The sequence below is a fragment of the Labrus mixtus genome, chromosome 11 (genome assembly GCF_963584025.1).
Source record: "Labrus mixtus chromosome 11, fLabMix1.1, whole genome shotgun sequence".
NCBI classification, from domain to species: Eukaryota; Metazoa; Chordata; class Actinopteri; order Labriformes; family Labridae; genus Labrus; species Labrus mixtus.
In genome coordinates, this window is record NC_083622.1 from 26,367,988 (window position 1) to 26,385,192 (window position 17,205).

General features: G+C 39.9%; 2 protein-coding genes across 2 annotated transcripts; one reads left to right on the forward strand and one right to left on the reverse strand.

Annotated features, from left to right (window-relative positions):
* Positions 1–1,959: 1,959 nt before the first annotated feature.
* On the forward strand, positions 1,960–5,973 carry zgc:101716 (uncharacterized protein LOC492784 homolog). Its single transcript, XM_061051127.1, has 8 exons — positions 1,960–2,184; positions 3,130–3,231; positions 3,457–3,600; positions 4,147–4,197; positions 4,299–4,443; positions 4,573–4,711; positions 5,194–5,326; positions 5,422–5,973. The coding sequence occupies exons 1-8, from the start codon at positions 2,080–2,082 to the stop codon at positions 5,596–5,598; spliced, it is 996 nt and encodes a 331-aa protein (XP_060907110.1). The 5' UTR covers positions 1,960–2,079; the 3' UTR covers positions 5,599–5,973.
* A 5,932-nt stretch (positions 5,974–11,905) lies between these two features.
* Positions 11,906–16,032, reverse strand: LOC132984332 (protein FAM83A). Its single transcript, XM_061051128.1, has 6 exons — positions 15,662–16,032; positions 15,355–15,483; positions 15,082–15,194; positions 14,646–14,813; positions 13,713–13,837; positions 11,906–13,474 (listed from the first exon to the last, which is right to left on the reverse strand). Exons 1-6 carry the CDS (start codon positions 15,951–15,953, stop codon positions 12,373–12,375), a joined length of 1,929 nt encoding a protein of 642 aa, XP_060907111.1. The 5' UTR covers positions 15,954–16,032; the 3' UTR covers positions 11,906–12,372.
* Between the last annotated feature and the right edge of the window lie 1,173 nt (positions 16,033–17,205).

Consider the following 17,205-nt stretch of genomic DNA (forward strand, 5'->3'; position numbering starts at 1 on the left):
TGAATGGAGTCTTGTTATTATTTGTGTCCTACTTTTCATCACTATATGCTCCTATTGACATTGAACGCGTCTTTACATTAGCTACTCGTCAAACACCTACTGCCAGAGATGAATTTATCTACGCTGTTATCACCATTAACACTTTAAATTCAACTAAGAGTGGTGCAGTCAGTTGTTGAAAAGACATGGGTTAGAATTGCTTTCTTTTCATGTATGTGTTCAAATGACACTTTGAGCTAAAAAAAAAAAAAAAAAAAAAAAAACATTACTTGACTGCAGCAGCGAAATAGATTTTCAACATAAATAAATATATTTTATTTGTACAACACTTTCTGTTAAAGCAAGGAAAGGCAAATCATTTTGTATTAACATCAGAGAGCTTGTCAGTCATTGTGTGACCAAAGATTTAAAAAATGGTCAGAGAAACAGACAGAAAAGAAGTCGGCTTAGTGTGTAGTTCACAGGGAACTCAGTGGAATGACTCCCACCAGAAACACCTATGGACCTGGATTCCATCCTCTACACATCATAGACTGTAACAGACTAAGACCAGGGACAGAGCCAAATGGCCAGAAAGCCGACACCACCTTTGTGTTTGTTGTTTTTATTCATTGAAATTCTGCTGTGAAAATGACATGTCAGAAGTAAATCAATAACTGTTTTTGAAGCCTTATAGCTTAAATAGTTCTGATGGATATATATGTTTTTTTATTTATCATAAACTGGGACTTTACTTGCAAGCTTGCATTTGCACCATTATTTATGTAAATCTGATTGAATGGCATATCCTACATTTTTCCCCACATTTGAATATATGAAAGTCGTGCTTGTATCCATGTATGTATGTGTGCCTTTCTTAACAAACAAACTTGCATTTCACACAATTTATTTTTGGGATATCAGAATTGAGTAAACAAAAAAAATGTAAATACATTTAGGATGTATAAATCATCATCTCTACTCTGATAGATGCTGCAAACGTCACTTGCCCATTTTTATTTGTCCAAACTCTGGAGACCATGACTAAATAATTACAAGTTTATTTCTGTACATCATTAAATAGGTGGTAATAGGCTCATTGCTGGTGTTGCCTCGTTTAGCCTGATTTCCTTGTTTAAATCCTCGTAGAATATGTTTTATGTGTGAATTTGGACTGAAATATTGTCTGTATATGAAGATATCATTAATGTAATACGTATGTTAGGCTAAAAGGCTTTTTATTATTTTCAAATAAAACTTGTGCACAGCAAAGATTTGAAAGACTGTGTAAAGGTACAAAAGTAGGATATCGATAAACACGTTTAATAAATCATTAATTTGGCCTTGCTTTGTAAAACAGCATGCAGACCTGCTTGATGGCCTGTACCATAACACGCTGCTTTTTATCCTATTGACGCACAAACTAATCAGCACTAAATACATAAGAATAACTTTATTTATTTAGCACCTTTTAAAAACACAGGTTTACAAAATGCTTTGACAAACAGCAAAAACAAGAACAAACTAAAGCAAACACAGAAGAACATAAACAACAGTAAGAACATAACAAATGCAAAATATTAAAAATAATTAAATACAATTCAACAGAAAAGAACCCATAGTGCACGATACCCAACAGACATATATAACCATCACAAGAACCATCATAAGAACCATCATAAGAACCCAGGCAACACAAGAACCCAACAACACGAGCTGAGACCAAGAGGAACCAAAGATTTAAAAAGATGTAAGAAACTAAAAGAGTTAAAAGCAAATCAAAAGATAACAGCAATAAGAAGGTAAGAGCAGTAAAAGAAATAGAAACAAGTGGAACATATGGGTCTCTAATTGAGACCTGCCTTTATATGTCAAAACCATAGACTGTAAATATTAAAACCCTAAGTTTTACGGTATTTCGTCTATGGTCGGAAACTTTCTCTCCGGAACCTTTAAGTACTCGCCCGTGTTTTCATCGTACACCATACACCATAGGACTGTAACCACGAGGGTGTAAACCGTAAACAAACATTTCTCTGGCTACAAGAAGATTTGTTTCCGGATTTACTGGTTGATTAATAGTATTTTGTTCGGCTTCGGATGGAGATTTTTGGGAGCACTTTAGATGACTCGTTGTTTCTGGAGGCCAGGGACCGAGTGTCCGAGCCTCTGTCTTCTTACCACGCCAAAGTCTGTGAGCCTGAGGTTAGAGTCTCTCATTAATCTGAAAACCAGAGGGCTACATGATCAAACACATCTGTTAAAAATATGTGTGGATAAGAAAGAATGTCCTCAGGGCTTTATTACTGATGAAACTTATCAAGCTAAAGACACTGCTAGGTTATTTATCCACCTTCTTCCGCCTGCTGTCCGAGTTGGTGGTTTGAAGCAGCGTTTTGTTAGAAAATTAAAGAAGATAAAAAGCTCGGAAAATGCAGTTATCGTATCTGAAGCCTAGGGGACCAGAATAAATATTATGAAATATAGTTGTTGTTGTTTTTTTTTTTTTTTTAAAGTAGAAGCAGTTAGTTTTAGCCACATAGTTACTCCGTGATAGTTAAGCGCAGTATATATTTTACATTTTGTTTTTATGGGGTCCATAATGTATCCAAAACACCGAAGTTGGAGAAACGACTTCCCGAGAACATGGGAACTCCGAGCATCCATGAAGCACGTGAATTCGTCATAACAAGAAAACCGAAACAATGGAATTATTTTTAGCATTAAAGTCCCTGTAAACCAAAAAATATATATGTTTTTTTATACAACAGAAGAATGTATTATTAACCGACAGGCCAAATTTCAGCAACGAAAAAGACTTAAAAAATGAAGCTTCAAAATCATGAGAAATGTAGCTGTTCTCACTCCTCTGAGATGCTGTGGGCGTGTCCATGGAATGCGCCGAAGCCACGCCCACTCGAGTAGAGACTTCCCTTCTCAACTGTCAAAAATGATTTCGACGAATAAAGCTATGATTTACTAATATAACAATAATGTACAATGTAACCCAAATAAGATGACATAAACACAGTTAAGAAAGAAAAGCATTAAATCAACTTTATCAGCCAAAAATGCTACTTTGAGCAGTGAGTACAGACAGTGATGAGGATGTTTTAAAAGGTCATCTTTTCTCCTCTTGTGTCTCTGCAGTGGTTTTGTAAGAGTGCTGCTCTAGACACAGACGACCCTCTGGAGACGCAGAAAGTCTTTAAGTTTAGAGGAGACTTGGCTGTGAGACAGGGGAACTATCAGGTAAATAGACAATCATATTTAATTAAGGAAATTAAGTTGTTGTTTTAAACAACAGGCTGTATTTGTATATGCTCAAACTCTTGAAAAGGAATTAGTTTACTTGTATTTACAATTATGGTAATACTGTAAATATTGTAGTGACTTGCTAATCTTTTTTCCTATCTTCTGTTCATACCATCTCTAATTGTCTGGCATGTGCTCTGTACATATGTGTGGTGGGTGTAGAAAGCCATGGATGCGTACAGCATTTGCCTAGAGTGGGTCGCTGACAACAATATGACGATCAGAAGAGACGTCTTGGAGGGAATGGCCCGATGCTGCACCATACTGGGACAGAGGGACAGAGCACTCGAATTGGCTGACTTACTGGTAAGTTTTATTCTGTCCAGAACAGTGTACCAATGATTAACTGTAGGTGGAACCATCTACTGTCTCTGTGAAGTCCTTGAACATTTTAATTTAATGTAAAGAATAAAGTCCAAAGGCTGCTAAATTTGTACAGAGAAGTACATGTTTCTTTGAAAAGCATTTATTTTATCACTTACTTCAGCTTTATGATCGAATGTTCAAGATGAATGTGTTCATCTTGTCATGTATTGGTCGGCTCCAGTATCGAAAGTGCCCTCCCTAACAATTCTGCCAACTAATCTTAATAATATGCAAAGATAAAAATGTGTTGTAGGTGACATTATTCACTAATGTAGCTCATTACTGCTGATGAAAACATGTATGTGAGTTTACCATTAGCACATGAATGCACCGCCCCTGATTATTTTAAAGCTGGAAATAGTAACATAACCGAAGCTTAACTTACTCAAAAATATCTGTGGTAGATAAACTGTTTAAGGTGAAAGATATATTTCCACATCATTAAGAAATCAGTCTAGTAGTAAAGTGTACCCGGTCTTTCTGCAGAGCAAAGAAGCCTCCAACACGTGTCACCTGATCAGCCTCCTGCTGCTCAAGGTCAGTATTATCAAATACACATACTGATACAAAACACCTCACCCCTTTTTATTTTTTCAAAATGCATTACAATTTAACTGAAATCTGAACTTCTACTAAAGGTCAGCATCTACCAGCATTTTGGATTCTTGGGATCAAAGATGTCATCTCTACAGCAGCTGTGCAGCCTGCTGCCCTTTAACCCCTGGCACTGGAACAACCTGGGACAGACATTTCTGCAGCTGCTGGAGAGGAACACAACTACAGGTACAATGCTCCTCATGCTGGGTGTCATTTTTCACCCTATGCACTTTTTTGCTATTCATTTGATCACTTTGATGTGAAGTGTATCATTTTGCCTTACGGTCTCAGGTGAACTGTGTTTATCTTTACTAGGATCGTGTTGCCTTAAGGAATGTGAACCAGCAGAGCAGGAGCAGAATCACACAGATTCTGAGGAACAACAGGTGGAAGCAGCCGAGTTCAACAAGGACGAAGTCTGGCTGAAAGCCTGCACGTGTTTCATCAGGACGAGGTACAGCAGCATAGTGATTTCTATCACATGCACAAACTATCAGCCATACTTCTCTAGTATGTGAAAAAAAATGTTTAAAAACATTGTTAAATATTTCAAAGTTGGAAGTTCAGTACGCTGGTAAGGATGTTCTATAAACCTAAGTAAGAGCAGCGGCATTTAGGCTTAAAATCTTCAAGGAAGTAATCCTCGACTTTTATAAACACAAGATCCAATCAAATTCATCCCAACGTTATGTCCCGCCTTCTTTCTTGTGATTGGTTCTATCCCGTTTCAATTGAAATATGTCACAACACAGCACTTACATAATCTATAAATTCCATTTCATGGGGACTTAAAATCACTTGAAGTAAAACGTCCACTTGGAATATTTGTTGACATGTTTAAAATAAATTATATAGTATTTTATATATATATATATATATATATATATATATATATAGTAATTACAGTCCCTGAATGTCAATTTTTTTCTCTGTCAGACTGCTATTGAGGATTCTTCGGCAGCAGCAGTCCTCGTTTGTGCTGCAGCGCAGTGAAGGCACTTTACAGACAACAGATGAGACGTTACAACGGCTCAATCCTAAAGAAACAACGCTGCAAGCTCTCACTGAGGTGAGGGTCAAAGATCTGGTTCTATGTATACATGCCTGAATATCATGAAGTGTCATGGATGGACACACTGTGAGCTGTTCTGTTTGATCTCCTAGGTGATGTCTGAGGACCTGATCCCGGAGAAGATGAGGGAGGACTACCAGGACGGTGAGAGCCTGCTCAGTGTGTGTCTGCAGAGCTTCAGTGAGCGCTGGTGGAACAAGATCTTACTGACCGGAGTGCTCGAGAATGACGGCTGTGAACATCATACACAGACCAGCGCTGAGTCCTGACACTCCAGTCATGTCGGGTTCAAAGACAAGTTGGCAGAGATGGCAAAAAAAAAGACTGAATGCCAGGTCCGACTGATAAACAGGATGATCCACTCAGCCTTATTGACTTGATTGTTAATGTTCACGCAGGGAGACATGTAGAGTGAATGTAGTTAATCCTTCATTACCCGTTAATGTTTCATCCACTTCCAGTGGTGTACTCATGGAGGGGGGCAGAGGGAGTGATTGCCCCCCTGGTACTGGTAAATGATTGTGTCCTAAACAATACCCACCGGTATAAAGTCGTATAGTGTCCTCTCTGGTGCCTCTACATTGTTTCATTTTTGATGAAGTGCCATTTCTGGTATTATTGAAATAAAATGCCCTTTTAAAGGAGTTCCATCTTAAGTTTGGATTCATAGTCCACACTTAACCCTACTTTAAAGGCTTTCTATGTGATTTTTCACACTTAAATATAATAGAAATCAAGTATATCCTCTGAAAATAACTCTGTGAGTCATGACTGTCTACAATGGGTGTAACACCTGAGTCCCACTGTCTGTGATGTTTTCAGAGTTTTCAGAGTCCTATCTTCAGTTTGTTTACATCGCCAGGACGGCCGGCTGACTCCTCCCCTCGTGTATAAAAGTTGTTTAATTGAGGGACTAGAGAAAAGAAGAATAACATACTGTACTCACTGCTTAACTGTGTTTCTAGATCACGCTCATTTCAGGTAAATTTACATGCAGTGTGAAGATACGAGCATAATAAAGATCACTAGCATTAGCATGCTAACACAACAATGCAGCGCGAGTTGTTTTGGTTTCATGCTGGTGCTCAAAAAATCACATAAAGCCTTTAAGTTGTGTTTCTTGGATTATACGGTCCCACCACAGAGACATCTTAACAAGCAGGGTGTAACCAAACGGACCAAAATATTGCCTCAGAAATGTGACCAATCATCAGTGACAACCATTTTTCATAATCTGTCGTTTGCCTGCAGGCTGAAAATAATCTCTGGTAACTGCCATCAATCAACAAACAACCATGAAATTATATAAGGATTAGGTTATAACCAAAACCTACACCCTTAATCCACAATTTAAAATAACAATGAGGTGAAGTGGAGAAATCACTGTAAGGTCATTTAACAACACTATTATTGGATTGATAAAATTATTTCTGGCTCAATTTCTGTGCACTTTTTACACTACAACTACCAATTCACACACAGATGGTAGAGGTTGCTTTGTAAAGTGACCATCAGAAGTAACTGATCCCACTCATACGTAATACAATATATAGTGATATATGGATTGTGTAAACAGTATTATTAATCACTCAGGATTTACAACACACAATCATCAATGCTTTGGTGGAATGCAATAGTGACACTTTTTTCCTTCTAAATCTTTACTGATACTGTGTGTTCTCATTGTTCATGACCTGTTTCTGGAGCTATTATCAATAAAGCTTTGTGAACCATCAGCTGGAGAGTTAGATCATGATGAAACTGTGCTACACCATGCTCAACAACAGGAAGCACATCATTTGGTTTTAAAGACTATTCCTGAATCCTGATTTATGATGACTTCTCTGAACTGTTTCTTTGCGTTTGGTTTATTGATCTTTGTGTACACTGCAGATTAGAAAAGATCTGTTCAGGTTTCTTCAAAGTGATTCAGATGACTTGGTGTACCTGATTGTTTAAAAGACACTCTTGGAGGCAACATTTAATTTAAGAATAACAGGTTTAGTCACTAGAGGTTTTGTTACACTTTCAACTGATTTAAAAAATCACATTAACCATATAACCTAATAGTAAAATAAAATCTCCGGTATCTCTTTAGATGTCTGAGTGTTTTATTGAATGAAAAAGCAAACCAGTGAAGTTGGGAAGGAGTTTGAAGCAGGCTTTGTCTTGTCTGGTTGACATCCAATCACAGGGGATTTCATAGGAACGTTGAGTCTTTAAAATAAATGAAGAGAACAACAGATTGAGGGATTAATCCTCTGATTTTTGTTAACATATGGACTGTTTGGATATGTATTTTTATGTTGTCATAAAATGTTACCACACCTCTGGCTGCTCGCCAGCTCTTCCTGCAGGTCTGGTGTGTGTTTTCGTCTTTGTTGTCAAGGAAACCGTGAATGTACTGCGTTTTCTGTCCTCTTCAACATCCTATTTCCTGGTTTTGACTCACAGGGAACAGAAGCAGCTCAGGTGATGAAAAAAAACAGACAAATAATGGTCAGAATTATGTAGATAACCAGGTTTAACCAGCTGGAGAAAGAACATTGGGTTTCTACCCAGATAGGTTTTTTTGTTTCCTGTCTGTCTTCATGCACAAGGTATCACCAGCCCTGCCAGATGCAAAGGGCTACCTGAGGCATCACTGGTCCTGCCAGACGCAAAGACCAGTCCCCAGTATCAAAGAAATGTTGATCCATCATGCCGGTTCAAAAGGTTTTTCAATAAAAGTTCAGGTGCAAGACGCTACCTGGGATGTTACAGCCCTGCCAGACGCAAAGGCTACCTGAGCAAGAGGCAAAGGCCCATCCTCAAGATTTAAAAACGCTACCTGGGGTGTAACCAACCCTGCCAGATGTAGGAGCTAACTTAGGAATCCCTGAACCTAGCAACGATGAAGGCCATTTGTCGCTGCATCCATCCTACCTTATGTGCTTTGATGATTCAAGGAGGAGGATTGTCAGCCTTTCCCTTGTAGTCAGTCAGAGTCACTCTTCAAACCACCTCCCCCTCTTTGGAACAGCCATTTCCTCCTCATCGTCGCTCTCTTCCCTGGGTCTTCTTCTGGAGTAACTGGGAAGATGAGAGGACATCCTGTTCCTCTTCTGTGGAGCTATCGTCACAGTCTTCATCTTCGTACTCAGAGTAACTGTCGCTGTCAGATTCGTCTCCTACAGGCCATAAGTGCCGGTGAGCGGTATGCAAGAGATCAATGCAACAACGAAGCTCCATGCGAAGTGTGGAGTCAGCGGATGCAGGTTCAGCGTGAGGGTCTGCAGAGGGGAAGGCAGGCGCAGAAGAACTGCTGGCAGATCCTTCTTCAGGCCACACAAGCCGCTCCAAGGCACGCAGCAGATCAAGGGCCTCATCCATCACTGTGTGAGATTTTCTGGGTCTTCTTCTAGAGAGGCTGGAGCCAGAGGATGAGGGGACCACCTGTTCTTCTTCTGTGGAGCTGTCGTCATAGTCTTCATCTTCGTACTCAGAGGAACCGCTGTCAGATTCATCTCTTACGGGCCATACGTTCTGGTGATAAGCAAACAAGTCATCAATGCGACAACGAAGCAGTTTGCGAAGTGTAGAGTCAGCGGAGGCAGGTTCAGCGTGAGGGTCTGCAGAAGGGAAGGCAAGTGCAGAGGAAACACTGTCAGACTCTTCTTCAGGCCACACAAGCCGCTCCAAGGCATGCAGGAGATCAATGGCCTCTTCAATCTCTCTGCGAAATGCAGTGTCAGGGTCAACAGTTTCAGCATCAGGGTAACCAGGATCACCCTGAGGGAAATCAGAGGCAGCGAGAGTGTCATCAGGTGCATCATAAGGTTCAGCAAAACCATCATAACTGAAAGCATGAGCATCAGGAGAAAAGGCATGAGGATGTGCGTAAGGAAAATCACTAGCATAGGCAGGAGAGAAAGCAGAGGAAGGAACGCGAGATACAGCATGAGCATAAGCAGGAGGAGGAGCAGATGAGTAAGCATAAAGACAAGCATGAGCATAAGCTAAAGAATATGCAGCATGATAAGCTGGAGGTACTGCAGGAGCAAAAGCAGGATCATAAGGTTGATAATCAAGAGGAGGAGCTGGAGCAAAAGCAAGAGTGGGAGGGTCAGAAGGAGGTGCAACTGCAACAAAAGCAGGGGCAGGAGGATCATCAGCAAGAGGAGCAAGTGGAAGAACTTGAGGAGAAGGACCAGGCTCCCTCTCAGCATCCAGTCCAGCCATGTCATCCCTGTCTTCCATCTGGTCATCGGGTGGGACGGAGACCTCCAGAGGACTTTCAACAGGCACAGGCTGAAAGAAGCCAGCTGAGGAGAAAATAAAAAAATGACAAGTCACATTCTGCACATCCATGAAACAGAGGATGTTTACAGGCCAATTTAATGGTTTTTGTCCATGTAACCTTGTGAAAACATTACTGCCTGAACTGCACCACATGCATTAAGCCTTAAGGTTGAAAATAATCAATAAACTGGTGCGATTTCTAAATAAAATGTTGTTTTCAGATATTGTGCAACTCTGCTGCTGCTTTTCACCCATTAGGACAGTGTGACTGATTTTATAGTGCAATTCACTCAAGTAGCTAATTATTAGCTCTGCATGTAAGCCACCAAAGCCCTCAAACAAAGGCTCATTTCATCTAGATGAGAGATATTTGTGTTCAACATATACTAATGAACTGATAAATGAAAAAAAGATATTTCTGATCTGCATCTCCATTGAAAGGAATCGGTCATGTACACATTAACATTTCACACTGGTGTCGACCCTTGAAGGTGATGTAGAGAAATACTTGGTTCTATGGTTCTATGGAATCTATATTTTATATGTATGATAGAGCATCACTTCTGTAAAGTTTGCAATATGCTACGGAAACCCTCAAATGTAATAAACAATTGACCTTGCGTCATTTTTATAGACTGTGATTACGCACGCTGTTGGTAGGCTACCTTTGATAAATAATAGGCAGGTAAAAACAGTACTTCTCTTTAAAAATCACAATAAAATACGTGCAAAACACCTGTCTTTTTAATATGGTTACTCTAGGCCTACCAGTTCGTTTGTTCTAAATCCAGCAGCGTGGAATAGTAACAGTAATGTCTCGGACGCAGGACGCGCACAACTGCTCAACACATCTTCTCATCTGAGTTTTTTAAAATATAAAATAACACCTAGACAAACAACTGGATTTATCTAAAAATTCAAATAATTTGGCCATGAGTTATTAAGAAAATAAGGCAGAGTAGGCTCCTATTCTAGGCCTAACTATCCATAGTGCGTGTTCTAATGTTCTCTGCTGAGGGTTCCATCGTTTCCATGGTGACCCAGAAAAATACATTTTGGGCTTTTTTTTGCATTATTCAAAAATATAGTACAGTCGCCATCTTTTCTCTACATTTTTGCAACAAATTTGGTTAAATTAGATGCCCCCTAAACCAAAATAACTTCAAATCACTTCACGACTTGTAACATATTCCACGCGTCTCCCGGGAAATTTGAAGTAACCTTTCCATTGATTTATATTTGTAGATCGAAAAGAACATCGAGCATCAACAAATTGCCATTTTTCCTCACAGGCAAAAAAACAAGTAATAGGTCTATTCACTTATTTGTTCATAAAACATGTAAACCAACATCGTCATGTATTTTTGTTTATCTTTAACGAAACATTTTTTAGAGTTAAAGAAAGATGAATTCATTTGACATATCACTAAAAAGCCAAAGTTGTCTTACTTGAAACGTTTCTGATCCACTGTGTGACTCTGGTCAGCAGGGCCTAGTCAGGGGGTTCAGGTGCAGGCATTTTTCCAGCAGGTAGTTCACCTGTAGTTTTTTAATTAGCTGTTTTTGTTTTCTTCTGCTGTACGATATTTAGCTTTGCAGGTAAAAGTTCAAGATTTCCAAAAAAATCCACTATCCAGCAGAGAGCTTTTGCAATCACGTCAACTTGGGTCAAGTCCGAGAGCAAATGATAACTTCTGAAGTGTCTGATGCTCTAAAGTGACCTCGGTTAAACGTCACCGCGTTGCGGTTTCAGGTACACTTTAATTGATAAAATATAATAAAGTGTCCTCTCAGGTGAATATAAATTGGATTAAAACGTAATTTAGTGTCCTCTCAGGTACCCTTATTAAACAATCAAAAGTGCAATGATTATTTGATTTTGTAAAATGACACTCCATTCACATATAGGTTTTCCTAAGTGTTTTATTGTGAAATCTCTGATGTAACAGGAAATATATCTATTTTATTAAGATGTATTTTTGGGCTTTTTATGCCTTTATTTTAGAGACAGATCAGTGGATAGAGTCAGAAACCAGAGAGAGAGTGGAGAGATGCGGAGGTTGGGTTCATATTATTCATAATATTTACAGTCTATGGTTCTCACCAAACCTCTGAATGTGGGGCTCGTGCACTAACCACAAGGCTATCTGCACCCCTACCAGGACATAACACAGGGATCATTATAGGCTAATCCAGACTAATACATTGATATTAAAAGTATAAAAATGAGGTGTAAAATCTCTTGTGCACACAACCAGTCACTCAGGCAGACAGGTAAGAATTGATAGGCTACAGTCAGCGTTTCCAAAGTTATTTAAAATATCTGGGGTGTACATACAGAAAAGGCATGTATTTTCAGTATATCAATTGAAAATAAACTTATTTCACTTCCTGGAAACACTTGTTTAATTTTTTCAGGAAAAGATCAACATAAAATCAATCTTTAAAAAATAAAATCATATTAAATTGTACTGCAGTTTCAAGTTTTAAAACATTTAGTATGCATAAATCCTTGGTTAACATTTTGTTTTTAGAAAATAATACATAGTTTCACTACACACAAAAACACAAAAGGTGAATGTTCTAAAATGAATGCATACCTTATAATTTTGGTGGAAAAAAGACAAGAGTTTAATATTTCCCAATCTGTCCAAACTACATTGGACATATATCTCATGCATTGATAACCGCACAGTGTGTCATCATTGACCTGTATAGTTGTGAAAGTAAACTGTTCCGTTGATCCTCAGTCTGCATTTCTTTCAGGTATAGCTCATGTTTCGGTTACGACCTGCTCCTGTGAACCCTACTGAGTGTCTTTCAACCATGCTCTTGCTCCTTGCTAATCCTGGATTCATGATGTTGTGAGACGGCCTCCAGCCCATCTGTGCGTCTCTGTTCTGTCCCGACCTGTAGCTGCTGTTAAAGGAGTGTTGGCGAGAGAGGGGCAGCCAGTTGGATCCAGGACTAAGCGGTGATGTTGCAGTAGGAGAGCGGATTTCTGGTACAAAGTCCACATTTGGTTTGAAGTTTAGTGTGCCGTTCCATTGTCGTCTTTGTGTGTTCAGACCTCCAAAAAGTCCTCCTGAAGGTTTAGTAAACCTGTCTCTATTCTGCTGAAAGAAAATACCTTCAGCACCCACATTATGTTGCTGCATGTTTGAAGCTGTCGCCAGTATTGATTGATACCGTGGAGTCCTGTGCAGGACATGTCCAAATGCAGTTGAATCAGTGTACAGTGGGTTTGATTCCTGAACACTCACAGTACTTTTAGCTGAAGTGGTGGAGGAGGGGCTGTTTGGCTGGGACTGAGCGTTTGTATATTCAGTCTGTATCTTGTTTAGATTTTTCTCTGAAGGTTCCACATTTGGTAGTGCATCATGAAGGGTGCTAACAGCTTCTTCCTTGTGCTTTTGCATCCCCTCAGCTGCACTCTGTGATGTTTGCACCGGAGGTTTTGGGTCCAGTTGTGGAGGTATTTCATGCAATAGTGTACCAGTGTCACCTTTGTGTAAAGGCTGGGTGTCTCCTTTGCTGCACTCTAATTTGGGACTTTGGATTTCAGATAAAACCAACACTTTTGGTTTTATATCTATGTTTTGAGCATCTTCATTCAAGGCCTTGTTGCACATTGTTTTGGCATTACTCACTTTGGACTTGCTGACAGCAGCATTTCCATCCTTCACTGACAGTAAAGAGGTGTGAGGAGGGAGAGCACAGGGCAGGGAGTTATCACCGACAAAGCCAGGTACGGGTTTGGAGCTGGAGTACAGTCGGTGGAATTCCTGATCAAAACGTTCAACCATGCTGCCTTTCACAAGAACAACCATAGTACGATGAACGTGCCAAGACAGCCAGGAGAAACTGATGGGACAAGACAAACAAACACAGACACACACACGCACACAGAATGAATAGAGCTGAAAATAAAACAATGAGGCGTGACACATGACATAAACATGCAGACCACAAGAACACAATCATCACCCCAAAAAGGATTTGCATTTTGGATTTGAGTTGATGTGCAAATTAGTTATTCTCCTTGTATGTGTGTGTGTGTGTGTGTGTGTGTGTGTGTGTGTGTGTGTGTGTGTGTGTGTACCTGTATGACCCAGTCAGCACTTGAGTCGAGTCAGATATCATAAAACTCTCAGCAATCTGCCCGGTCAGCTTCCGGCCTGTTTTGGCACAGTATGTCTGTCCATTGACGCTGCGTACTGATAGTTTCTACACACACACACACACACACACACACACACACACACACACACACACACACACACACACACACACACACACACACACACACACACACACACACACACACACACACACACACACACACACACACACACACACACAACCAAAACAACAATTATTTAATGTTTTTCTGATTACTTTTTAATGTGAAATCAGATAGAAAAGCAGATTTATTTGAATGTTGGCAAAGCATTTAATGCATTCTAAGTTTGCTAAATAGCGGGTGAATGCAGCAGCACATAGAAGACTTTCAAATGTTTTTATATTATTTATTTGTGCAATTTAATGAGGCAACGCCTGCATTTTAGTGCACTGATTTTCACACGACATGCGTTTTAAACACTCTAATAAAGCAGCAAGATTTCTGGTCTCTTGCACTCTCACTGCCTGCTCTGACCTGCACCCAGTATTGCTCTCTTGATCAGCCACAACCCAAGCATACACCTGAAGGCTCTGATCTGGGGTTTAAGATATCATCTGATCACTGAAGATTTCTACGCATTAAATAAAGCTGCAAGGAGTGATTAGGATGGAACCTAGACGCCCAACACAAAAGGGTCGTTGTACAGTGATTGAACTCAGGATAGGGAGTTATGGGTCCTTTAACAAAATACTTTAATCAAACATCAGCTATTAAAGATAATAAATCTAAAGCTTTGAGTAAGCTTCTTTTTTTATGTCAGGGAAATTGTGCATTTAAATCAGCTTACATACAAACCTTGCAGACTGATTATTTCACTAAACCAGGTTAGGTAAAAACAAGGGAAAAACTCACAGGGAAGTTTTTGCTCTCCAATTTGAGCTCCTGCCACATGCTGACAAACAGGTCGACGTTGAGATGATCCAACAGCAGGTGAACAGACACGTTCCTTTTCCTGCTTGCCTCCAGGAGATCACACAGCAGCTCCACGTCAGTGAAGCTGTCAATCACTATAGCCAGGACCTACACACACACACACACACACACACACACACACACACACACACACACACACACACACACACACACACACACACACACACACACACACACACACACACACACACACACACACACACACACACATCAGCATAGATATTATCTTCCTGGCACACATGATCCACTGCCAAGTTTTTTTCATAACTATTCACATGCAGAAGTTCATGTCAAGTTCCTGATTGGATGAAAATCACATACATGTGCAGATGCATGAAGACACACATGCACCTACCGTTTCAGCTTTTCTGATGAACTCTCTGACAGAATCTTTCATTGCACAAGATCTGCCTTCGGACTGGAGATACATCCTGTACACATCCTGGCCACGATTAGTCACAGTCACATCTAAAAAGTAGAATAGCATATTCAGAGGAGGGAGCAAATGAGAATAAAGAAGTTTAAGTGTATTTCTCCAAAAGAAGAAGCACATCAAACTAAACAGACTGAACACACTGACACGGTTAAACGTAGAGTATCAGAGAAGTTTTTCTAACTCGTGTTTTACCTTTAATGCTGTTTGGGTCCTCAACAGGGTTTCTGTCTGTGGACATTGAACGATAATGTTTGGAAGAGTGGCTACCTGGAGACAAGGTATCTGGGTCTTTGTCAGCATCATCTGATGCATCAGGTTCAACTATGTAAAGCACAAAACACTGTATCAGCTTACAGATAAATACAAAGACATCAAACCAATGTTCCTTTTTTTGTTGCATGCATACATCTGATAGCTATTGTATTCAAACACAACAGAATATATAGAGCTGTACAAAGAGAGAAAATGATGAATAACAATGTAAAAAACATTTTTTAACCTGATTTGCCATCCCTCCCATTTTCCAGGATGTAACTTTTCTCCACCACTGATAAGAAGTCCACCTCTCCCTCTGCACTTAAAACCTCATGGTATCCCTCTAAACCGTGACTGAGCAGGGAGTCCGCTGCCAGACGAGCAGCCTCGTTGTGGCTGAGGTCCTGTGTTGGTTCGCTGTCTTTGAGTTCATTGTAATGGGCGGAAGGAATGCGAAGGTCCTGCACCCGTCGCTTCACCTTCCCCAGAGGCTTTGACCTCCTGTACCACAGCGCCGAGACATTGCTGGAATCCATGAGGGATGAATCCAAGTCTTGCAGGGTTGTTAGCTTGGATGAGCTGCGTCTCTCTGACACCTATAAAAGACAAACTAGTTGTAGCATGCAGAGAGAAAGAGAGAAAACAAGAACACAAGACCCACCCCTTTTTTGTGGCAGGATGGTTTAACAAGCAATAAGTGATGACAGATGATTGCTGACAGCAAAAGTCACGTCATTATATAGATATGTAACCCTCGATGAGCTAATGCACTGTTCAAAAACAAGAGAATATACTTTTTAATCATACAAACGTTGATGCCTTGTGCACAGCACTGTCAGTCCTTATATCTTGCCGCAGGTGAAAGCAGGAAACTTTATCTTGACCACAAATTAGATTTGCTGTCAAACTGGAAAGTATGTTTAAACATGACAAACAAATATTTAAGCACACTTGCTCTGTGAAAGTTGGTTTAGGGAAATTTGGCTTCAAGACTCTATACTGCTGTGAGGAGCAAGGTTTGTTGTTGAACAAGTTAGAGAATAACAAAACATGAAGTGACAAAACAGGAAAGAATTAGGCTGCTTCATCTGCAAGTGATTTAGAGCAGATGAGCAGAGATAAAAGATGGGTGGAGAGAAAGAAAAGAAAGAAAAGATTGATTGACAGGAATGGGGATGGCTGTCATTTCTGAAAACTACACCTGGATGCAGAGAGAGAGATGTGGCACACCCTGACTGAAAGGAGGGGCCAACCCACAAGCTCTCCTGTGTTTCAGAGCAGAAAACAAAAGTAAACGCATCACAAGTATGAAATGAAAAGAACAGTCTAGAAACAAAAGAAGCCAGCTAATAAGCCGTAAAACTTGACATGTCAGTATTTTAAACCTAGATTTCTATGGTGCCCATAACTCACCATTAAAGGGACAAAACAAAAGATTTGCAATTTGCACAGTTCACATAATCTGCGTTCCTCTTGGATGTTTTTAAAATCAATAATTATAGGTCACATATTATTCTCCTTTTTAACAAGTCCCCATAACATGTATGTTAAGTTTCTTATTCTAAATCCACTCTGAACATGTATTTGATCATGCCTATAACCCTCTCTATTTAAGCCCTGCTCAGAACAGGCAGTTTCTGTGTCTGTACCTTTAAATACAAGTGAGCTTTGTAAGACCACGCCCCCTCTCTGGAAGAGCTTTGGTGGCTTGGGCTTTCTTGCACCATGCCCAATTGTTTAAGGTGAGAAGGCAGACTCAGAGGGCAGAACTAACACCTAGCTGTGGGA